This window comes from Natator depressus, chromosome 17, assembly GCF_965152275.1.
Source record: "Natator depressus isolate rNatDep1 chromosome 17, rNatDep2.hap1, whole genome shotgun sequence".
NCBI lineage: Eukaryota > Metazoa > Chordata > Testudines > Cheloniidae > Natator > Natator depressus.
In genome coordinates, this window is record NC_134250.1 from 17071913 (window position 1) to 17097324 (window position 25412).

At 39.8% G+C, this 25412-nt stretch overlaps 1 protein-coding gene across 4 annotated transcripts in view; it reads left to right on the top strand.

Moving 5' to 3' along the window:
* Nucleotides 1–25412, top strand: part of ANKFY1 (ankyrin repeat and FYVE domain containing 1) — a 55391-nt gene that overhangs the window by 18795 nt on the left and 11184 nt on the right. For all 4 annotated transcript variants that reach the window (XM_074974301.1, XM_074974300.1, XM_074974302.1 and 1 more), the window contains 15 exons: nt 893–1028; nt 3025–3148; nt 5119–5268; nt 6297–6462; nt 9303–9507; nt 10376–10444; nt 11512–11711; nt 12636–12733; nt 13380–13605; nt 14926–15024; nt 17051–17204; nt 18390–18558; nt 21373–21491; nt 22387–22543; nt 23802–24002. In XM_074974301.1, coding sequence (XP_074830402.1) covers nt 893–1028; nt 3025–3148; nt 5119–5268; nt 6297–6462; nt 9303–9507; nt 10376–10444; nt 11512–11711; nt 12636–12733; nt 13380–13605; nt 14926–15024; nt 17051–17204; nt 18390–18558; nt 21373–21491; nt 22387–22543; nt 23802–24002 — 2273 coding nt within the window. The remainder of the gene's footprint in view (nt 1–892; nt 1029–3024; nt 3149–5118; nt 5269–6296; nt 6463–9302; nt 9508–10375; nt 10445–11511; nt 11712–12635; nt 12734–13379; nt 13606–14925; nt 15025–17050; nt 17205–18389; nt 18559–21372; nt 21492–22386; nt 22544–23801; nt 24003–25412) is intronic.

Genomic DNA, 25412 nt, shown 5'->3' on the forward strand with positions numbered 1-25412 from the left:
TGCTAGTAGTAGCTTTATTGCTCCAATTATGAGGGCATGCATGTTACTACTCATCAAGCTCCTGTCTACACCTGTATTAATGTCTTATCGGGAGCAAGTTTAAACCTAGCTTAGACAGCTTCCTATTATAACTCTTTTTAGAATAGATAGCAGTTTGCAGTGTTACAAGAATTGATACCTCTGGCCTCTTGTGGCAATGGGTTTCATATACTGGAGTGCAGGCACTGTAAGAGTCCTGCAGAGTTAAGAAATTTAAATCAAATGTCTTCTAATCTAACCATTTAAGGATAAATTAAAAAATCTTGCCTTTCTCGAGCATCTTTCTTATGGAAGGATCCCAAACAGCATTGCAAACTAGATATAAGAATAGCTGCAACCACCTCTGGGTGGTAATAAGCAGCTATTAATAGCATGCAGCAACACTATAGCACAGTATAGGGCAGGAAGAGCAATTTATACAAGTGAAACTGCCTTGTGGGGACATGTTGGACTTTGACTAGGACATCAGGGCTAATATCCTCTTTTAGAGAAGAGATGTTGGCTCTCGTGCAGTAAGGTCAACCTCTGTCTTAATAGGGTAACTTTGAGCGATAGTATCACATAACATTGAGTTGGATCAGTACTGACAAGGAAGGAAGGAAGCATGCCACCTTCTGACTTGCGATAACACTGCTTACAGCACCTTGAGTTTTCTTTAATCCCTCAGGTAACTGTTGACCTACCTTTTCCCTGCATAGTTGGAGGTCTAAGATAGATGGTATGACAAGAGACCTATTGTGTCCTTTTAGAAACACTTGATTTTGGGTGGTAAAATTACAGTGATTTCAGTTGAACAGCAAATATTGGAGACTTAAGGAGCTGGATTTTTCACCTGGTCACATTTTTTCACCAGATGCTGACCCTGAGGTGACCATGGCAATGCTGCGTTGGATCTACACAGATGAGCTAGAACTGAGAGAAGATGATGTATTCTTGACAGAACTGATGAAATTAGCTAATCGGTTTCAACTACAACTCCTCAGGGAAAGGCAAGTTGCTGTGAATACGTTCAAGCTTCTAGAATGTTGTGGCTGGGCTCTAATTAGCCAGGCTCTTGGAAATCTGCTATTTGTGCTAATGTAAATAACTGTTACATTACATCCTATTGCTAGCAGATATTAACTCATGGGTGTGAGTTAAGATGAGAGGTATAATTAAAAGAAAATGATTTTGTTTTTAAATTGTAGAACAAGAATTTCAGCTGGTCATAAGCAGAAAAATCAAGCTTGTCCTTACACTGTACACAAGCCACTCTCTTGATTAAAGAGTGAACTATTCCTGTATATTCCCCCTAACTCACCAATTACCCATAAGCCCATGCCACTAATGTGACATGACTAGAAAACCTGAGTGAGTGGTACTGTTGAGTGAGTTACCTTTCCTGACATTTTTTTCCTATAACAAAGCTAATCTGTTACAGTATTGACAAGAAATGGCTTTTGAGTTACTAGACATGAAAGCTTCACTCTTTAGCTTTTTTTTTCTCTTTCTGCTGGTTCAGTGACTGGCTAAAATGAAAATGCAACCTTGTCAATAGTAGCAAGATATCTTGAACATACTGGCTGTTTTAAATGCCAAGTTTGGGTCATCCTCTTAATTATAAATTTCTTCAGATTTTGAAAACTAAAAATAATATTGCTAAATGACATGCTTGGGGAGAATGGAGAATAGGAGGGAGGCAGGGCAAAATGACCACAGGGATTAATGTTGTTCCTCACCCACTCTTCCAAAGACTATATAAAGAGGTCTGGACCTTCCTTATGAAATGACCCTAAAGGTCAGTAAATAAAGCATCCTCTTATTCTGGACTTCTGTCAGTTATTCCTTTTTTTTTTTTTTTAACCTGCTAGCAGGCATTGGCAGCATTAAGTAGGGCTCTTAGCGTAGTGTGAACATTTTCCTGGAAAACAGAGATCACTGGCTCAATCCACAGGAGCAAACTTCCCTGATCTAACTTCCAAGTCGTATATCCTGTCAATTAACAAACTGCAGTTTGTACCTAGTGATCTTGCATTGCTTTTGGCCCTGTTACTGAGTGGTGCCTTAAGTCTAGCACTTAACCTCATCTTGGCACTTTTTTCTTCATTGTGGCGAACACAAGCCAAAATTTTAAACATTTTAAGCCTTTTATTGTAATTGGGTTTTTTATAGTACTAAAAAAATCCAGTATACTAATGATTGCTATCCAGTGTCTTACTACAGCCTTAGCAGAACCGCAGGTACTTTCTGGTGTCTTCTACCATGCTGCTCCATTTTGCTAGGTAAACTTCCAGTAATTGATGGGAGGCAATGGTATAATTATACAAGTATGCTGATAGCCATTAATGGTGGGTCCAAAATAACTAGATCCCTTGACTAATGTGAGAACTACTTTCAGTCTCCTTGGTGTATACAACATGCTATTTTGTAAGTTTGTAGGATTTGCAAAAATGCATGTTCTTGTACGCCCAAAAAGTGTGAAGGGAATGACCTCTTCCCAAGGATAAGTCTTCACTTTCCTGTCTTCCTCACAAATCTGCATTTTACAGTACCTTTTACAGTGTTCATTCTTAAGTGTGAAAGCTGGAGCAGCTCCACTGGGTGTCTAACTTGGTGGTGTGAGACTGTTGCAACTACTGTCCTTACAGCAGCAAATGTATTTCAGCCTACCTCAATGGGAAGATTGAGGGTGCCCTCCCTTACTTTGGAGGGAACTCTTTTGACATGCTGCTCTCTCCAGAGTGGTGTGAAATACACTATTATGGGAGTCTCTCGGTTGGTCCGTTTCATAAAGCCATTTCTGTTGAAGCTTTTCTAAGGAGGCAGTTGTATAAATAACAAGAATTTGTATAGTACTGGTAAACATGACATTGCTTCACCACTGCTAGCCTTCAGATGTTCCTGTATCTGAATGACCAACTTCTGTTGGAAATGGGAATCTGACCTTTCAGGAAAAATCTTTCTTTCCTGATAACTGATCCAAACTCCATTTTTTCATTCTGGCAGGTGTGAAAAAGGAGTAATGTCACTAGTAAACGTCAGGAACTGCATTCGTTTCTATCAGACTGCGGAGGAGCTAAATGCTAGCACTTTATTGAACTACTGTGCTGAAATAATAGCTAGTCACTGGGTAAGTACTGTAATAGAAGGGGCATGGGAAAGAGTAGCCTGTAGGCTGAAAAACTTTGTAAAGATTTGAAACTTTAAATTTTAGTGTTGGATTGTATTGATCTATACCACTTTCAAACGTCATAATCGCATTAAATGCTAGTACTGTGTTAATGGATCCAAACCCACACTGTTTTAAGACTTGCTTTTCTGTCTCAGAAAAGATTGCCTCTTCATCACATCCAGTGCCTCCCTGGAACAGGCATACCTTGTTGTGGGGGAGAAGGGGAAGAGAGGAGACGGACCCTCTTTGTGCCTTTGTTTTCAACCAAACCTCTTCCCTGAAAGTTTGACCATTTGTAGAAAGCAACCCAAACCATTCTTTCCAGTTTTTATCTTCCTGTGTCTGTTTTCTTCTGGGATCAAAAGTACTGAAACTGACTTAGTAGAAATGAAACTGTGGCAAGAAGTTAGCTATTGAAATGGCTTTCCAGCAAGATTCAGTTTTCAGCCAGGTTTAATGGGTCCCACCAGTTCAGACTGGTATAAGTATAGCGAATTCTGAACAGTCTGAGGTTTGCCCATCATTGGACTGTGGGGAATTTGGGATTCTTGCTTTTACACAAACAGATTTCCCCTCTTAAAATTGCCATCGGAAGTAGTAGCCAAGCCATAAAAAGCTACATACTTAGCTTCCAATTTCTTTTCCAACACAGGAGTTCTAGGCAATTTTGCATTTTTGATATACAAACTTCTACTTTTCTTCTCTCCAAGGTCAGGTTATGAAAGTTTGTCTAACCAAGTGACAAAGGATTGTTCATAACTGGAAGTCTTATTTTATCTGCTAACAGCAAGCTCCTATATTTGGATTTACAAGACTTACAGTAACCTTCAGTGTAACTTCTGGAAATCAGATTTATCTGGATTTTTATTTTTTTGTCCAAAAATACCATCAATAGTGACTGCATTTTTGGCAGAGGATAATCTTCACTACCTTAGATGCTGAAGGCTTTTGTATTTAACCATGCAGTACAGCTGTTGGCAGCATTTATGGGCCAGAAACAAAGAGCAACTCTTGATACATACTATCTGAGCTTCAGGGTGGCAGTTCTTTCATCCTAGAACACACTGGGCTGCTCATTATTACTTTCCAAAAGTGAACTGTTCACCTCTGCTTTCAAGTAAATAGACTTGCTTATCAATTCTGAGGGCAGGATCCGAAACTCTCCATGAAAACCATCAGTCTTCAGTGGCCAAATGGACCTGTGTCTTTAGAATAGTCCCAGTTACTAGAAAGACCCTCTGGTATTTAGATTTCAGGGTATATACTTTCTCCAAATATTAAATACAGAAAAGGAGTGATGTTGTTCGTTATGTACTTTGGAAAAATGAGTTTTACAATTGTGCGAGTAGATGGGAAGTGTGAAGGAGCGAACTATGCTCCACTAGGTAGGTGTGCAAAGGCTGTCTTAAGCAGACAAACTTTTTGGAGAAAGGCCTCTAACAACTGTGGAACTCTTACTAGTTCAATCTGTAATACCTTTACATGTTTTGTGTGTTGTTTTTTTTTTTTTATAAAGTGCCCTTTATTTCTCAGAAGGAGGATTTAAAAATGCGTTTTTCAGGTGTCTTTCTGTAAGTATGCAAATTTAAGGAACTTCCATTAGAACTAATAGTTGAAATTTCAAAGTAGGTAGATGTAAAATCAGAACATTCACAACTATCTCTTCCCAGATTTACAGGAAGACTTGTTGGATTACCACTGGATGGCAGAAATCTGTTAAGACAATTCCCGTGAGCCCTTTGTACATGTCACACACCTCTCCAAAGCAGAGCCAAATGGAGCGTTGAAATCAATTATCTTCAGCGTTCCATACTACAACATTACTGTGAAGGGCAAACAACCAAAGCTCTGCTTAATACAAACAAAAAGTATGAGCATCAATATGGAAACAAGCCAATTTCACTTAGATTTCTTCTTGTTACTCACAGGATGACTTGCGGAAAGAAGACTTCAGCAGTATGAGTGCTCAGCTGTTGTATAAAATGTTCAAATCCAAAACTGAATATCCTTTGCATAAAGCTATTAAAGTGGAGAGAGAAGATGTTGTTTTCCTGTATCTTATTGAAATGGATTCACAGGTATGGTGAGCTTTACTGTATCTGTTTGAAATGGAGTGAACTAGACATATTTTTCTTTGATGCTAGGTATGTGCTTGGGCACTTTAACTGTCAACTTGACTTGAAGGACTGGAGAGTGACATACTGTGAAGGAAATCATAGAAGTTTAAGAAAAGAGACATACTGAGAGTTCGTTTAGAAAGCACATAATGTTTAGCTACCTATCTCAAAGGTACTGAATTCACTAGTTAATGTTTGCAAAGTGCTGTATAAAAATACCTTGTATTAATAGGAATGAGGATGGAGTGTACTTGTCTGGTATGATACAAGCATTTCAGCTACAGGTGTTGAAATGACATTCATGGCAAAACCAGTATAAATCCAGTACCTTTAATATCCTTTACATGGTAATATAACTTGTATTTTTCTTGCCATTAGGACTATGGTAATAGTGTGACCTTTTTTTAGTTAATTTTGTTAAATGCTTGCTCAGTTCCTTTCTATTGTATATTTGCCACTTTCTTTGAAACCATTACATCTGAAGAAATAACATGTACTGCTAAGTCTCTTCTGAAGTCACAAAACACATTAGTTTCCCTATGTGATTCAGTATAAATGTATGGCTTGAGAGCTGTTGAAAATCTAATTCAGTATCTCCACTTATACAACTCTGACCAGTAGAGAAATCCCTGAGGGACAGATTCTGCCTTCTCATGAACTTGAAGACCAAATTTCAAAACTAATTAATTGTTTCAAAACTAACTTCAGGATCAGCTTTCCAATTAGAGAGGACTTGCTCTCAGTTGTGCTTTAATTCAGTCTCAGGATAGTCTCTTTGTTTACTCTGTGTATGTAAGATAAGTGTCTAAAGAGATTTAATTAGATATAGTACTAGCGTTTATGTTACATTGAAACTTTCCTTTAACAGTAATCATCGTTATCCAATATGCAACTTAAAGTTGCATATTCTGAATGCTCCCCTGCATATATTTGTCAGCCCACTAAATTGTGGGGTGTTTTTTTGTTTGTGTGTGGGTTTTTTTTGGTAGCTGCCTGGGAAGCTCAATGAACTGGATCACAATGGAGACCTTGCTTTAGATTTAGCCCTCTCTCGAAGATTGGAAAGTATTGCAACCACACTGGTCAATTACAAAGCTGATGTGGATATGGTGGACAAGAAAGGCTGGAGTCTGTTACACAAAGCCATCCAAAGAGGTAAGGATATTGAATACAAAAGTTATCCTATACTGTAATGGTAACTTGCTTTTGCAACTTTTTCCAGTAGTAAGTATATCCTAATTGAGACTGGTGTGTGTTTGCTGCTTTTTTTTTTTTAAATGCATCTCTTAATATCTTCTGCCAATGACTCAATTTTAGTTTCAAAAGTTCCTTGGCAAAAGAAGGCAGCTGAAGTCCCAGGCTTAGGTTAATATAAATATATTAACATGAATAAAATGACAGCATTAAGCTTCATGAAAAGGATTCTTTTTGGAAGTAAACACCTTGCTTGCTGGGTTGGCAGCTGAAATGAAACTGCTAGTTTCTCATACAAACTACTTTGGTGTTGCCCTAGAAATAGTGGGGTGGCGGTGAGGGGGCAGAGAATTCCAAACATGGATGTTCGAATCCTAATTCCATTTAATGGAGGAGTGACTCTCAGTGCCTAGTAAGTTGTTTAGACTGGCTAAAACCTCAATAGCTCATGCAGATATATCTAGGAGAGGTGAGAAGAGTCTCTTCCCTATTTTCATTTTTTTTTTTAAATTTTCTCCCTCCCCCGCCGCCACCCCCCTTTCAGGATTGCATAGCTAATAGGGAAAGTAGCTTCTCACCCTTCCTGCAGACAGTAGCGGCCTGCCCCCCAGTCAGCTGGTTAGAGGAGGACCCTAGTCTTTTATGACAGTCAATAGTAGGAAGATGTTTGTATAGGTGACTAACTTCAAGTTCCAGTGGGCAATAAAGTATCATTGGTACTTAAGTCAGTGACTGTACTTGAAGACTCTTGAGCTTCTATCAACACGAGAAGAAGGAAAGCAGATACATGTGAGTATTCACAGAACCCAGTAGGAAGCAGTTGCCATGGCAGTAATGCTCAGGAGGCTTAAGAACAGAGAAACACCTTCTTGGCTTACATCTTTCCTGACCAGATAGGGCTGTATGAGTCTCCAGTATAAACCCTAGTGACCTCATTGTATGTTACTTAGCCTTTTGTTGTAGCAGTCATTATTTCTTTGCTTTGACTGGCTGCAGTAGGATGCTGCTGTTGCTGCTTGCGTGTTCACTTGGTGAACAGTAAATTAATGCTTCCCACAGGGATGTTTCTCAGTTTTCATACAAACAGCTTATCTACATCTGAAATAGTTTAGGAGCTCAAAAGGCCAAGCAAAGCTCCTTCATTAACTGCAATTAACCTAAGGCTAGTCACACTAACGCTACCTGTAGAGTATGGCGGGGAGGCATGATCCTAGGAAATGCCAAGCATGACTTGCAAGGGAGCTGATTACTCTTGACTCCCACTGCCAAGGCCTTCTAGGAACTGGCTTTTCATGGTTTTATTAAATGCTGCCTTCCCACGTGTAAACCTTGCAGAAGGGTAACTCTCAGGGCTTCACCACTGTCAAACTTCTTAATTTTAGCATTTAAACATGAATACTTAAGTTGTATTTTCTTGCCAGTTACTTTGAAACCGATCTTTCAATCTTGCAGTTGACTGCTTCCTTGTACTTGAGGATGCAATCAAATAGTTACTGTTTTATTTGTATTACTATAGCATCCTGTTTGACTTTAGTTGTATTCTGGTGGAGCAGACTGTGAGTCAAACCAATGATCTGACTTTATTTCCAGGATCAGCCTAACTTCTCCTGACTGAGAGGGAAGTTACTCAGATTCCTGAAAAATTACACTTTTTTTAATGGGACCTTTAACTATAGAGAGAGCATACAAAGCTGCTGATGTATGATTCGCTGCCATATCAAAACTGCTACCTGTGAACCCTTTTTGGAAGCATGCAGAGGAAAAATGTTTTTAAAGACAAGTAACTTCTGGAAGTGCATTCTTGTACTTAACCAAACATGGCAGGGGAAGGAAGGATGGCTTTAAGGCACTGAACTGGGACCTGGCATTTATGGGTCAATTCCCAGGTCTCCCACAAATAGTCTCTGACTATGGAAAGTTACTTCATCTCTCTGTAAAATGGGGATACTACTTTTCTCTGGCTTGTCTGGGCAGATTTTAAATTCTTTGGGCAGGAAATCTCTTAAAATGTTTAGGTACAGTACCTACCATGATAGGGCCCTGATTTCTGTAGGTACTACAGTGTAATGTAAATATCGTAAATAACTAGAGCAGTGGCTCAAGCTGTTCCACATACCCAGACTCTCTCCAGTTTAGCAACATGATGCTAGCAGCCTCTGATACCTGTTGATGTCACCCAGACTGATAGCTTCTGAACTAGAGGGAAGTGTGAACCAAAATGACCTATAGCTATAGCCTGTCATACAGACTTACACTCTGAAAAGCTTAAGAATAGCTAGAATGAGACTTTCCTATTGCTTTATATAACAAACTTTAACTTGTGTAAACTACTCCTATCTGTTGCTGTTGTCCTATGACACCATAAAGGATCATTGCCATAGCAGGACAATGGGGAGAAGAACCTTTTTCTCTAACTGACATGACACAATTTTGGCATAGGAACTAAGGATCTCACTCCAGTATGCCCTAAAACGTTTTGGCCAAGTAATTACGTTCTAGTTCAAACAGACTTAAGTTAACCTTCTAGTAGCAAACACTGGCTTTCTAAGGAAGCCCCTTACATTTTCCCCCTTAGCATCTTTTGGAGGGGCCAGCCTGACATAAGCTTTACAGTGTACATTGCAGCTTTTGTCTTCTAGCAGGGAGGAACTTAATATCAAGCAGCACTTTTATACAAGAACACATTTCATGCCGCCTATGGAACTAATGCAGACTGCAACCTGCTGAAAATAGCTTATGTAGAGCATATAATGAATCTTAAAATCAGATGTGTAATCTCTCCCTTTTGCCCGTCCCAAAAGGAGATAAGTTTGCTGCCAATTTTCTCATTAAAAATGGTGCCCGTGTGAATGCTGCTACACTGGGAGACCAGGAGACTCCTCTACACCTTGTTGCATTGTACAGCCCCAAGAAGCACTTGCCAGATGTGATGTCAGAGATGGCACAGATTGCAGAGTCCCTCTTACAGGCTGGAGCCAATCCAAACATGCAAGACTGCAAAGGAAGGTGAATATATTGGTAGCAGTGTCTAGCTTTGGTAACCATGTCTATCTAATCAGTGTGCTGCAGCTTACTGAGAAGGCTCTGTACCTTCATGGGAATAGACCAGGAGATGTCTCAAAAAAGATCAAGCTGGATTATTTCAATGGGAGACCTGCAGATACCCTCATCTCACTGGTAGACAATGGTATTTTAGTAAGTAGCATTCTTCTGTCAGGCATTACCGAACTGAAGGCAATGCCTTGGAAAGGAGGTGAAGGAGGGAAGTGGCTGGTGAAATACATGGAGAAAAATTGTACACTTTACTGATCAGCAATATATAGTTAAGCAATGGAAATAAGAGGTGAGACAAAACAGCAAACAGTTGTCACAAAGTGTTTGGGATCCCCTGGATATCAGCTTAGCTTGCTAACAAAGATACAGTTTTTGCTAGGTACTCTGGGCACAGCCACACTTTTGAGTCCTATATGCAAAAACATTTTGAACCTTTCTTTTGGTAGGGTAACAAATGTCATATCAAAGAATGGTAGTAGGCTGTGGAATGTGCAAGACTGCTAGATCTGAGTACTAGAAAATGGACTAAGGTAACAATCTGAAAGACCCAAATTTACCATTAGGGGAAGTTAAATCTTCAGGGTGCTGGCTAAGATTGACAGAGCTAAACTGCTTGGGTCTTCACCAATCCAAACAGGCTTCTGGTACCTCTTTTCTGTTGAGACAGATTTGTACTTGGCCTTTGACTTTGAAAGTCAGTGGGCACGTGCTGGAGGAGCAAAGTCTGACCTGAGTCTCCAAACTTGTATGGAAATGTGAAATTAGATCTTGATGTCAGAAAAATGTCTTCCTAATTGTAGTTGACTCTCTCTCTCTGCAGGACCCCATTACATGCATCAATTGTTGTTAGGAATGATCCTGTTTTCAGTCAGCTTCTCCAGTGCAAACAGTAAGTCTGTTTGTTTTTTAGGTTTTAATTTGAATAGGGTACTCCAAACCACATCATACAGTGGAGAGAAATGTATAGCTGTAAGCTATTTCTTTTGTTAAACAATAATCCTAGCCACTCAGCATTCCTTAGATGCCAGATTCTGTGGATGCAAAATTGTGGAAGTCTGCATGAGGTAATGTGGCCTATGACACTTAGGTTCTATTTCTAGCTTTGTTGCTGGGTGACCTTAGGCAAGTCACTTCACCTTTTCTGTGCCTCCATTTTGCCCATCTGTAAAAATGGGGATATTCTTACTGACCTCCTTTTGGAAGGCATTATGGAGGTCTACCGATAAGAGCTAGCTATTACATACAAAGTTTCAAATGGAAACTTGTGTTCCTAAGGAAGTTGGTCTTCTGGCTTGGTATAGAGGAGGCAAAAAAGCTTTTTCCCCCTCTAATACTACCTTAGTTTGCAAAGAAGTGAAGTGCACAGCAATGTCTTTGTGGGTAGGTAAAATAAAGCAGTACTACTCTGAACTAGAATTGCAAAATGGATGAGCAATTATCAAGCTCTTGAAATAGCTAGTCTGAAATCCTTCTTGGGTCCAGTTCAACTCCATGGGGAGTGACTCCCATTAACCGTGGGAGACTAATAGGGCCCTTCAGATGCCTTCAGGAGAACAGTCCCTTCATGCATGCTCTAGGTAAAATGTGTAGTTATGTGTATAGAATCTACAATGGAGTCTTTAGTGCTATATCTCCAACAGAAACCTGCCCCTTTTAAGTGACTATCTTAGAGTGGTCATAAGACAGGTTTCACTGTAGCCTCAGAATTTTTTTCCCTTGTGCAGTTTAATTTCACCATTGGGTTTAAAAGCCTGTAAATACAGGTCTAAGGAATAGTGGTCTTAGTAAGACCTTAGCAGTTGTGGTTATAGAACTATGTAATGGTGGTTCTTTTTAATGGAGTCTTACTTATCAGATTCTTGGAAGGTGTTCCTTGGTGCAGTGTGTGTGTGGGGGGGGGGGGATTTTAAAATTTTTTTTTAGAGGCTATCTAAAAATCTAACTTTTTTATTTTAGATTAGACTTAGAATTGAAGGATCATGAGGGAAGCACAGCTCTGTGGCTTGCAGTTCAGTATATCAAAGTGTCTTCTGACCTGTCTATAAACCCTTTTGACGATGTCCCTGTTGTAAATGGAACCTCCTTTGATGAGAATAGCTTTGCAGCAAGACTAATCCAGCGAGGCAGCAATACAGATGCACCTGACATAGTAACAGGTAAAAGAGAGGTTTGTATTCATGGTTAGGCAAAAGGTTTGGATGACCAGGTCACAAATGCAGCAATTAGAATAAATGCTCATTTAATAACATAAGAGTGGCCTTACTGGGTCAGACCAAAGGTCCATCTAGCCCAGTAGCCTGTCTTCCAACAGTGGCCAGTGCCAGGTGCCCCAGAGGGGAAGAATAGAACAGGTGGTAATCAAGTGATTCATCCCCTGTCGCTCATTCCTAGTTTCTGGCAAACAGAGGGTAGGGATATCCTCTATGCCCATCCTGGCTAATAGCCATTGATGGACCTATCCTCCATGAATTTATCTATAGCATCTTGCTTCAAAGTAAGGTGGGGGGGAGAGGGGGGTTGGTTCTACTGAGGTCTGAAGTGCCACAGGCCCTATTATTGTAACCTTAATAGGGTAGAATTGGTCCAAAATCTTTAGAGGATAGACTTGGAAGGCACAGTGACTCTAAACCCTGCTATATATTGTCTAGAATGCAGATTCATAGCTGCACACTTAAGCTAAAATAACTTAAACCATAAATGGCTAAATAAAACTTTGAAAGGAGTTCATGTATATGCTCCCTGATGAGAATTAGATGCTGTCACAGGGGGAGGCTTATAGAATGGGTGGAAAATCCTGAGATGGTCCGTGAGGTCAGGAATATTCCATGCTGTTAAAGTCCTGGAGTTGTCCTCCCTTCCTTTCCAAAATGTGTCGCTTATTCTGTAGTGGCAGCTTGGAAACAAATGTAATGTTGAAGGGGCTGATCAGACATGCATATCCTTCAATAAGCAGCATCTCTGCTACAGGTCTTCCAAGTTCTAAATCTCTTGGGGGTAGGATACTAGAGATGTTTGAAATTATAACTTTACATCAGTGGATAGTACTTTAACACTGCATGCATTTTCATATTCCCTTTTAGGAAATTGCTTATTGCAGAGAGCAGCTGGGGCAGGAAATGAGGCAGCTGCTCTCTTCCTGGCAACCCATGGGGCAAAAGTGAACCATAGAAACAAATGGGTAAGAGAAATTTAGGTTTTATTGCCCTTCTCTTCTCCCTCTCACACCCCCCCCCCCCGCAGAATCCAGGTGTAACTAACCCCACCATACTGTATGTGGTGTGTGGGTGGTTTTTTAAACCAATTGATGAAAATCTGGAATGCTAGAGTGGTGATGACCACATTGTGGTGTACGGACAATTGTACTCTGTTCCCATGGCATTACATACTGCAGTGATGTGTTAACACTTCTCTGCCAATAATGCCTGTCAACAGTCCATGTTTAGAAATGCTGAAATTCAGTTAAAATTAGGTTTCAGAGTAACAGCCGTGTTAGTCTGTATTCGCAAAAAGAAAAGGAGTACATGTGGCACCTTAGAGACTAACCAATTTATTTGAGCATGAGCTTTCGTGAGCTACAGCTCACTTCATCGGATGAAGTGAGCTGTAGCTCACGAAAGCTCATGCTCAAATAAATTGGTTAGTCTCTAAGGTGCCACATGTACTCCTTTAGTTAAAATTAGGCTAGTTGAGTATAGTGTTTACTAATACACAATAAAGAGAGAGCAGTCTTGGAAACTGCTGTACACCATTCTAATTGAGGGGGGCTTCCTGTTTTTAACTGTTGGTTTCAGAACTCCTAAACGTTTTTTTATATCTGTTTAAAGGGAGAAACTCCATTGCATACATCTTGTCGGCATGGCCTATCAAATCTTACGGCAGAGCTTCTACAACAAGGAGCCAATCCTAATATCCAGACTGAAGAAGCAGTGTCTAGTCAAAAGGATGCATCCTCAACACCTGCGTCAGAGAATGTGTATCTGCAAACTCCCCTTCATATGGCTATAGCATATAACCACCCTGATGTGGTATCAGTCATACTGGAGCAGAAAGGTAGGCTTTTGTTCAAGCTGTGCTGCTACTACTGGATGGTGTGATTACGGCAACTTGCATACCATGGCAAGCTATGAATCCTATTATGAGTCTCATCTATCTCCCTGTAGGCTGAGTATTATTTAGCTTTACTGTTTTCCAAGAGTAACTTCTCAGTTGCTTGTTTAGCACAAGCTGAAACTTTGGAATGTCTAGTTCTGTATTTTTCCATAATTTAATATACTCCCCCGCTGTGTAAAGGGAGTGCCAGGATAGATCTGTAGTCTTGGAGGCTGGACTTAGAATGTGGGAGGTGGAAGACACCCACACAAATACTGACTCCTTCAGTTTCTTTCTTGCCCTGTGTTTCAGACTAACAATAGAAAATTGTAAATTCGTGTCACCAAGAAGAAAAATATTCAGTTCAGGTGGATGGCAGGACTCCAGGCTAGGATGTTTGTAACTACATATCACAGGGGTGGGCAAACTTTTTGGCCCAAGGGCCACTTTGGGATTGCAAAACTTTATGGAGGGCCGGGTAGGGAAGGCTGTGCCTCCCCAAACAGCCTGGAGCCTGCCCCTTATCTGCCCCATCCAACCCCCCTCCTCCCTCCGCTCCTTTTCACCTGACTGCCCCCCATGGTACTCCTGCCCCAACCGTCCCCCAGGACCTCACCCCCTATCCAACCCCCCTTGCTCCCTAACTGCCACCCCCCCAACCTCTGCCCCATCCAACCGCTCCCTGTCCCCTGACTGCCTCCCGGGATCCTCTGCCCCTTATCCAACCCCTCCCTGCCCCCTTACCATGCCACTCAGGGTGGCAGGAGCTCACAGCCACGCTGCTGCCCTGCCTGGCAGGAGCAGCAGGCCAGAGCACCGGTGGCACAGCATGCTGAGGCTGCAGGGGAGGGGCCGGGGGCTAGCCTCCCTGGCCAGGAGCTCAGGGGCTGGGCAGGAATGTGGCCCGCAGGCTGTAGTTGGCTCACCTTTGACTTATGTCTAGATGTCTAATTGCAGCAAATACATAAGGACAGTGGATGGATATTTCTGCTCTTCCTTGGGAGGCAGGACTTGATTAAAATCCTGGAAAGTTATTGGCATCATATTATTTTTTACATTGTGGGTGAAGGATGTCGAGCATTGAGAATTGCCAACAAATTTCCCTTAAATATCCTAAGAGCTACTTAACTTGGGGAAAATTTTTGTAACGCTTCCAAAAAGTGACTTGGTCATTTGGGTCAATTGAAATCCGAGTATAGCAAACAGGTTTTGAGATTGAGGCTTAAAAATACAGGAACGCTTTTTTAACATTGGTTCAAATTCTATGGTGTTGTCTTTCAGCTAATGCCCTTCATGCTACCAACAACTTGCAAATCATTCCTGACTTCAGTCTCAAGGACTCTAGAGACCAGACAGTATTGGGACTGGCATTATGGACTGGTAAGGATTTATAAATTCTCAGTCTTTGTGGGAAAAATAATTGAGACTTACTGTGAATCCTACACACAAGTCAGGAGGGGAACCGTATTGACAATCACTCTTCTGTTTATGGAACTACTGTATAGTCAAGGCCCTTTGTGTTTTTGTTCATTTTATTTAAAACTTTGCAGGAATGGATAGAAAAGTGGGTAAAACTGGTGCAAAACATTTCAGTTTTCTGAGTAAATATCAGGGTTAACATTGGGACAAGAAGACAGAAAGAAAGAAAAAACTAATAGAGAACTACATGTTGAAAGTAAAAGCAGTTTAATGCTCTGGTTTTAATTCTTGAACTGTTCATTAACAGTGCATATATACATGCATGGATATCTTCCACTACAATAATTTATTTAACACTTACATTTACATTGCGTTTACACTTAACCTAATTTATTAAGGGGAATAAACCTAACATATTGGACTTTCTTAACATAATAAATATTGTCATTTACTCAAGTGGCCCAAAATTTGGGTGAAAAATCAGTAACAACAAACAGCTTTTGTAAAACCCAGGAATACTTTGGGTAAAAACAAAGGGCCTTATAGTACAGTAACTGTCCAACTCCAGGCTTCAGAGACTTAGTGTATCCTTCATTGTTGGGGGAGGAAGGGGTTTTTTTAAGATACCTTGTTTAAGATTTTATTTCCTCTAGTTTATCCGAGGAATTAATGGAAATTCACTGTAGTTCCATGGTGCAAAGTTCAGAGAACACTTAGGGTTAAGTTCATAGCCACTTTTTAAAGCCTTGTATCTACTTTGACAGATCTGTCTTTTGGCTTGCTTCATACACTGAGAGTAATGAGCCAGCAGATGGAAAGACTGCCCCCTCCCCCCTTTTCAGACACATGGAAGGCATAGTGCTGTACATGTAAAAGGAAAAACTTACCCTTTCCTCAATCTAGGGGTGGGGATATGTTCCCTTTCCTCCTTTTCCAAAGCTACTTTCCACTTAAATGAATCCGACAAGTCCATAACTCCTGGCTCTGACACTTGTATCTAGCCATCACTTTGTTTGTGTTGCCTCCATGTACTGTAAGATAGCTTTCTGGCTCTTTGTCAGTGAGATCTGAACTTCATCAAAGACAAGCCAATATGCTTAATTTTCCTTGTGGTCAGACATTTTGGTACACAGCCACTTGAGATCATGTAATAGCTGGGATATTTATGCATTATATTGAGTGTCCTATTTTGGATCAGTTTAATTATCTTAATAGCAATAATAGCCAAAATAGATTCCAGTGATATCTTTATTCTAGCTTGGCATTTTTAAGTGCAGTTCTGGAACTATGGCAGTGCAATAGGTTAGGCACCTAAATACTATAATGACGGACACTTAGGATTCTAGGAGTGCCAAAGATGAAATGTCAAAGTGAGATGTAAAGCGGGTGCACTAAGCTGTTTTTAGCCAAATTCAAATCCTGTCTTCAGTTAGAGGGAAAAACAATGGTCTCATTCTAGCTACATTTTTATTCACAACATAAATCATTACAGTTTAGCTGTTGTCACCCTCTGATCAGGAGAGGCCTAGAGTTAGACTAGCCATGGTGATGAAGGTCCAAGCTAAAGAAGTATCATCAGAGCTATGCTGGAAGCCCCGGGCTATACCTGGCTCCAAGTGTTCTAATATTCATGAATACTAAATCCACTTTCCATTTAAGACAGACAAACAACCTTAAACAGGGGCATTAGAAGTGTGGCTGATGGAAAAATTTACCACCTCACATACTTGTGAAGATAATTGTACTAATGTTAAAATTAGCTAGTGATGGTTTACAGGTAGAGACTGAGTTTTACCTATTGCTTTATATCAAAATATATTTAAAGATTTTTATTTCAATTTGAAGCAAGTTTCAGGTTAATTTTTTCACTATATTAAAAATTGAAAGGTCTTGATACTAATATCTTCATGGGTAAAACCTTTACAGAGGATCCTTATTGTAACTCAGTTTCTATAGGGATAAATATTAACAAGCTGTCACTTTCCAGGCATGCACACGATAGCAGCTCAGCTACTTGGGTCTGGTGCGTCCATCAATGACACCATGTCAGATGGACAGACTCTGTTACATATGGCAATACAGAGACAGGATAGCAAGAGTGCTCTCTTCTTGCTGGAACATCAAGCAGATATAAATGTCAGGTAAGATGTTTGTGGGGTTTTTTTTATTTTTTATATCTGTTGATGTAGCTCTGAATTGGAAGAATACGTGGGAAAAGTGGTTGAATTAAGCTGCTTCTAAATGAACAGCTCAAGAGTAAAAAGTGCCTAATTCTTGATCTCAATTCAAAGATATTGGGAGTTTCTCATTTTGGGAAAAGTTGTTATATTTTTAATTATGGTTGATGGACAACCTACAAAGTTGGTAACACATACTATCCTCTATCCATGTCAGATTTCCTACAGATAGCAAAGGGAGGCTTGCCCAAAGATAAGGGTTAGAACATGACCTTAGCATTAACTCAACTTTTTAGTTACTATTGGTGTTTGTACTTTGAGTCACTCAGTGTAGTGATATGGGGAGAGAGGGTCATGAAATTTTCAGTGCTCTATCTGCTCTCTGTTGAAACTTGTGTGTGCAGGTGCCCAGGTCTAGTAACTGTACAAAATCATGTGAATCCTTAAATCTGAGAATCCAGTCTTCAGCAATAGGTTTCAAAATTCTCACCCCAGTAAGAGGAATGGAAGCACTTCGGGTCTTTAGAGCTGTTAATGTCTGCAGACTCAGGAAGACCACTTAGCGTTGGTTTACACTTGATTCATCCTTGGAAGACATTCTTCCAAATCATTATGGCCAGAAACATAAAATAATGAAATGTAAGATAAACACCTCATGGGTGGGAGCCAGTCAACAGGCCAAGTGACACCGCTGGACTAATGCCAAACCTCCCTGTCAATCCAGTGCCTCTGGTTCACCTTTGCTCTGACGTAGTAGTTCATTATGGATGACTCTGCTCCCTGGCAGTAACTTCCCTAAAAAGCAATCTTTGGTTTCAACAGATGTTGTTATCTAAGTGTACTGGAGACAAACATGCCCAACAGCATCTTGATGCTGTCCATTAATACAGCAACTTTAACATTATGGCAGTGATAATTGTTGCAAAAAACAGTGAAAAGACACAGTAAGCTTGTGGATAGTGACTAAATGTGTTGATATGCCCTTCCGAAGTGTCTTAAACTAGATGCTTTTTTTAACCAAGGAGTTTAAAACCCAAGTATATGAATCAAGAGCTGATACTCATTGGTCTGCCAATAAATCATTGCAACAGAATGTCTATTTTTAATGAGGTGACAATAGACCTTATACAGCAACTGTGCATATTACAGAACTAAGGATGGAGAGACAGCTCTTCAGCTAGCTATAAAAAACCAGCTTCCCCTTGTGGTTGATGCTATTTGTACCAGAGGGGCAGACATGTCCGTGCCAGATGAGAAAGGGAATCCTCCACTATGGCTTGCCCTGGAAAATAATTTGGAAGACATTGCATCGACTCTGGTAAGACAAGCATTTTCACTGTGTCCTTAAATTGTTTACGTTTGTCAGATTTTTGTGGTTCACTAGTCATCAAATTCTGTTGGGAAGCCAAATTAATTTCTAGTACGTTAATGGTGTAAGAATCAATAGCAACATATGGGCTTCTATAGCATTGTCAAATCTGGTACCGAAGTAGGCTTTTAAACTTTTTTGGAAGACTTCTTCTTCAAACTCTTGGTTTTGTTTCTAGTCAAAACTTAAATGCCCCCTACCAGCACACATCTCCCAATGTAGTTTTTAAGCTTTCATGACTCTTGAATCTATATCGTCCTTTGCCCTCCCTAGTGTTTTTAGGTTCCTTGAACTTGTTGGAAAATGTCAAGAACCAACAAAAATGTGGTACTGCAGGAATTAAGTATTTGCTGGACCACATGCTCATCTTTCTCTATGGGATCTAGTCTGTAAAGGTACACTAAAGCTTATACATACCCTCATGTAACTCTTACTGCTGCATCAGGTTTTTAACATGTTTGGTGTTTTTATAAAGTTTAAGGGGCTTCAACTTGTGTTTTTCTCCCCCCCCCCCCCCCACCCCGGACAAGATCTCATGCAACCATTAGGGGATCTAGCAATGCTCTTCTTGCTATTAGGTCCTCTTTGTTGGAGACATGAGGGTATTTCAGAGGTTACTTCCGCAAGGGACCTGTAAATGGAGGAAAAGAACTGTAACTCTAAATCAGAGGGTTTTTTAAAAAGCTGACAAGTTGAGAAATTTTGGCTTCATAACTGTTCTCCATAAGGATGCTTCTTTTAAGCCTATGACTTTTTGTGTGGGACCAATACATACTATATTAAGATGGGAAGACTAACTTTCAAATAAGTAAAAAAAACTTGGCTATTACTGTAGAGAATGGCCTAAACATAAGGCATATGATGAAATGGCAGTGAGTATTAGCAAATATATCTGCAGTACAGCACTACTAAAATCAATGCAATTTATCTGGAAGGATCTAAAAGCTTGTTCTAAAGGGTTCCAGTATATGAAGATAAAATGTAGAACCACAAATATGTGGGTCAAAACTGGAAATGTAAAATTTTCAAAACTCTGAAATGCAAGTGGCCTGACCATCAAAGGTGTTGACACCTCCAACTCTCATTACTTTCCTGATAGAGTGAGCACCCCCAACACTAAGGGAAGCTAATGTCACTTTTTAAGTCCGTACATTTGAAAATTTAAAATTTTCTATCCTCCTCCTTCAGATTATGAGAGATGTGATTTTTCTGAAATTTAAGCATTGTCTTGTGTTCATGCTTGCCTAGCAGAGCAAGATTCCAAGTACCTATTAATCTAAAATATATGGTAAAATAGTATTTGGTCATTGAAATTTAATTAGTCCTGTTTTTACTGTTTTCTTGGGGAAAACAGTGCCCTAAATGTGCATGGAATTTGAGGCTATATTAGGAATATTCAACTGCAGCTTTTTTTAGAATTATTCCTGCAAGTCAATTAGTTACTCTCATTTCTGACCCAATGATACAATGGGGAACTTTGGACCAGTTTTTATGCCAGTCGTCTTGCTGTATATGTATGTGAAGTTGGGAAAGGTAAATGTTCTGCAAGTTTTTATGCAGCCAGTTGTTAAATAGCAATGTCTCCAAGTTGTCTCAATTGCCATAACTATTCTTTAGACACCTTTGTAGTTGCATAACTTGATCGCTTTTGCTACAATATTACTTAGCAAGCAGATCACTTTTAATAAATCGTAATAGCCATTTAATTTAAAAATTACTTATGTCAAACTCCAGCTTGAAGCAATTTTTATAGCCAAAGTTAACTCCTTAACAAATGGAAGTGCAACTACATTATTCATAACAAGACTACATTATTCCAGTGAGCTTACTTTAATTTTTAGCTTAGGTATGTTCCTGTGGTGCTAAAAAGGCTTTCTTGCTTCTTGTTGAAAGCTTATGAGCACTTAATACATCTCAAAATACCTCCTGAGAGAACTGGCTGGCCAGCTTCTCTCTTCCCCCCCCCCCCCCCACCACACTTTTTTTTGAATTTTTTTTAAGCCAGAGTTTCAAAGGAGCTTTATCTTCAAGTTTTTTTTCCCCTATTCCAGAAGATCTTGTTCCCAGACAAATGGGGTTTGATGTAGCGATTTTAAGTTCAGACAGAATTGTAGATTACTTTCTACATGCATAAAAGAGTTGGGGCAGAGTGATGTCATTCTGTAAAGAATGAGTGTCCTCTAGCAATGTCATATTTATAGTTCCGAATGATTTTTAACTGACTACTTCTTCCATTCTTGCCTAGAAGGGTGCACTTAAATTTGGTTCCTCGTCCTGCTCTAGGTCCCTTTTCACTGAGCATGACTAGTAAAGTTTGATGTACAGCTAATTTCCTTGTGAATGGGGTTATAGGAAGTGGTATTAGATGTCCTGGATCTCCCACTTACTGCTGTGTGTGGTGAGAGTTACCATGGATCTGATGAGCTGGAGTTACAAACCACCTTCCACTTATTGGACGGATGACCCATCTGGTCCCAAACAAATCTGAAACTTGTTCCCCTTATGGCAGTCTCCTACAAATATTTCACAAGACTAGAGACAGCAGTTCCTAATCCACCTTTTCACAAGGGGAATATATTACAAAAGCCAAGAACTAATGAAGGAATAAAAAAATTTAAAAAACCTAAATTGTGGTGGCACCATCATGGTGGGGAGGGAGGAGTTTCATTGCTACTCTTTAAAAAAAAAAAAAAAAAAATAGCCAAATGACTGTGTAACTGAGATGCAGGCATCTTAGCTTATTGTGCTTCATTGTTAATTCAGGTAAGACATGGCTGTGATGCAACTTGCTGGGGTCCAGGACCAGGTGGATGCTTACAGACCCTTCTGCACAGAGCTATTGATGAAAACAGTGAACAAATAGCATGCTTCCTTATTCGCAGGTCAGATATGAGTCTGTTTTACAAAGTGGTGTAGCCATGTCAGTCCCAGGATATTAGACAAGGTGGGTGAGGGCAATATCTTTTATTGGACCAACTTCTGTTGGTGAGACAGACAAGTTTTTGAGCCACACAGAGTTCTTCAGGTTGGTGTAGCTCAGAAGCATGTATCTCTCTCCAACAGAAGTTAGTCCAATAAAAGATTACCTCACTCACCTTATTGCGCTACAAAGGAAACTTTTTGTTTGTGCGCACATATTCCTTGTTTAGAACCTTCAGACAGCACTGTCCATCTTACTGGAGAGTGGTGCTTTCCCAGTGGATGCTGTGTTCAGCATTACCCAATGTATCAGTTTGGTAACTTTTTTTAATGTACTCCAGAAAAGATGCTTTAATGTCTGCAAACAAAGCATAGGTGCACCGGCAGAGGGTAACTGTACATCTTAATTTTGTTTCGAGCTAACAGTGGGTATGCACATGTCGCTAATCTTAATGGATTCATCATTCTCATTAAACTGTCTTTCTTTTGTTTAGATTTTACTCTTTAGTGTGGAACAGGCTTTATTTATGAAGCACTGATCAAAGCTACCAGGTACACACTGCATGGTAGCTCGCACAGTTGCTGTTTTGAATTGTCAAACAATGAAAAGCTCAACACTTTTGTAGTAAAAGTGCTTTTCCCCAAGATGAATGTTAATGTAGAAATACTCACTATTGTTGCTACTGTAACCATAGATAAGGGTAAAATGAACTCTTGCAAGAGGTTTAACACATGCACATGCAATAGCTGCTAGTGAAGGGCTTGTAAGGAAAGAGCTTTCCATATTGGTTCGGAGCTGCTAGTATCAATTCATCCATGGAAATATATTTGATTGGTACGTTGCTGCTTTCCTTCTAGTGGTTGTGATGTAAATAGTCCTAGACAGCCAGGTGCTAATGGAGAAGGAGAAGAGGAAGCTCGTGATGGACAGACACCTCTGCATTTGGCAGCTTGCTGGGGGCTGGAGGAGGTGGTACAGTGCCTTCTAGAGTTTGGTGCCAATGTAAATGCACAGGTATGTAGAAATGTGTAGGTTTTTTTCAAAAAGTAAAGACACTCTCTATTGTAAGCTCTCTTCAGTTATCTTGAGACTTTCGATTTAACATGGGGATATTTTTTGTCACTATTTTGGTGTCCGTATGTTGCATCTTTAAAATAAAACAAAATATTCAGTGCTCAACCTTCCAAATGTATGGGTAGGAAGGGATTTTGTCTGATTGGACTGGGGAGATCTACTCAACTGTCATACGTGTGTGTTCAACTTCATAACAGAGATGATATCTCTTTCCATATATTGTCATCCCTCTCTGGATTATAGAAACTGACTTTTTAAAAAATAATAAACCATTAAGAATTCTTTTAAAAAAACCAAAACCCTTAACTTAGAGTGCACATATGCCCTAAAGGTCCTGCCTGTCTGTCCAAAATGTTCTGTTTGACTAGATGTGTGGCATTGGTTTGTTAGAACTGCAATCCCATATGTACCTACATGCATGTAGGTAGTGATCCATTCCAAAACTTTCACCAATCTGAAAACGCATCATAATATGCGTGTCAGGTAATCCTGAAAGTATCTGTTTATATGTTGCATCAATTAAGACACTTTTAGATCAACTTTTTAAAGCATTGTTTGCTTGATCCATGGAATTTTCTGGTATTTCAGTGCTTATTTCTCCTCCAGAAACCAAGTCCTAAATACCTCAATATCTAACACAAATAGAGTAGATAAAAATAACAGGTAACTAAGACCCTAAAGTAACTATCAATGTGCTTGCATGATGCAGGAAGTGCAAAGAAACCAGTTTTTAACTTGAAATAGGCAGGTGGGAGGTGTGGGGAGGGGAATGTTCAAGTAGTCCATAGCTGAAATAGTAAGTCTTACTGATATTTGCTTGATGGTTTCTTTAGTGGCCACATATTGTGGACACAAGTGCTAAATACTCATTACTCCAAAAATGTGTGGCTCTTAGGGGAGAGGGAGAAGCAGTATTTGAGAATGTGAATCTGTTTGTTTGAACAGATAGTCCAGATTATTAAGGTCTGTTTCCCAAGGACAAAGCCAAATAACAAATAAGACTCAAGCTATGTTACTGTTAAAATAACAGAGGCTTTAACTGTTTTCTTAAATCATTTAGTACCTTTAAATCTCCCCATCAGGAGACTCTATATCCCACTCTTGCTGTACTACTTTTGTCTGTCTTGGAGACAAGAGGAAACTTCTGCCTATTACTGTATCTTTGATATGCAATGTGAACTTGATGGTCTCTTTGTAGGATGCAGAGGGAAGGACTCCAATCCACGTTGCCATTAGCAACCAGCATAATGTCATCATTCAGCTGATGATTTCACATCCAGAAATCAGATTGAATATGCGTGATCGGCAGGGCATGACGCCATTTGCATGTGCTATGACCTACAAGAATAACAAAGCAGCAGAGGCAATCCTGAAGCGGGAGGCAGGAGCTGCTGAGCAGGTAAGGTGGGGACATGATATTCATACTGGGTTCTTTAACTGTACTAGATGCACAGGTGTGTTAGTAGCCTATGCCCTGCAGAGATCATGCTTTATTTTGCTCTTAACTGGTTTATTCCAGATATTAATCCAGTGTGGCATGCAAGCAAGGTCTGCTAGGAAACCAAAGGCTGCCTGTGTTGAAGTGGTGTGCTGAGCCTTGGTGTCCACATTGTTCTGTATAGTGTCTTGTCAGTTCCCATAGCCATGTTATCTCAACATCTTCCTCAGCATAAATTGAAGGGTGAGCCCAGACAGATTAAAAAAAAAAAAAAAAGTCAAGAGAAGCAGTGCATTAAGTCTTTGTAGTGAAATAAAACTTGTTTCAAGCTGTCTTATGTTATGGACTTCTACTGAAGTAAACATGCTAGAACAGTGTTATAAATGATTCTTAAAATTAAACTCTTTCGTTGGTCAAGTACTGGCATTTGGACAGCTTGTTCTGAAGCAGGAAAACACCACTCTTAATTATGACTTAGCAATGCAATGTAAAACTGTGGAACCTTCACCTGTATTGTCAGGCTTCTTGGTGGAAATTTCGGACATCTGTTCAGCAGTCTTCTCCTCCTACTTTGTGTAAGTTAACTACCTATTAAGTATTTTGGGTGCATAGTTAAATCTGTTACCTGCACTATCTAAAAACCTTGTTTTCTGTGAAGTATAACCTCCACCTAAAATCTGTGGTGCACTACTTAATTCTGCCTTTAAGGCACATGTGAACAGTGGTTTTCCCCTCTGCCCCACCAAGAGTAATCAGGTAAACACATCTTGCATTAGTGTGTGAGGATTGTATGTTGCCTTCCCTTGCATTAAGTTTTACTCCTGTAAATACATTTAACCAAAATAATATTGTGTTCCACAAATAACAGAACTGTTAACCTGTTTTGCCTATTTCATTAAAATATTATCCATCTTGCAATTACACCTAGAAATTACAAGATACAAAAATATGAAACAATACAAGCTTGTAAAATACTGGTTTGAAAATGGAGGACCTTTTTAAGAGCTAGCAAATGCATTCAACCATATTTCTTGGCAACTTAGTATCAGTTGCAGGGAATTGATCTATCCAGTGGGTCTCCTCCATCTCTAACTTCTGATTTAATAGTGAAAGAATGAGAACTGGCTCTGTGCTTGCAGGTAATGACTGAGATGAGGGCAACAGGTTGCTTGTATTTGTATTATTGTAACATCTAGGAGCTCTGGTTGTTGACCATGTTCTGTACAAACAGAACAAAGACAGTCCCTTTTCTCTATGGAGCTTAGTCTAAATATAAGACCAGAGAAAACATGGATATAGACAGACAACACAAGGAAACAATGGGGCATTATTGGTGAGCATGATGGGCAGATGTCTCAGTACACCAGCAGC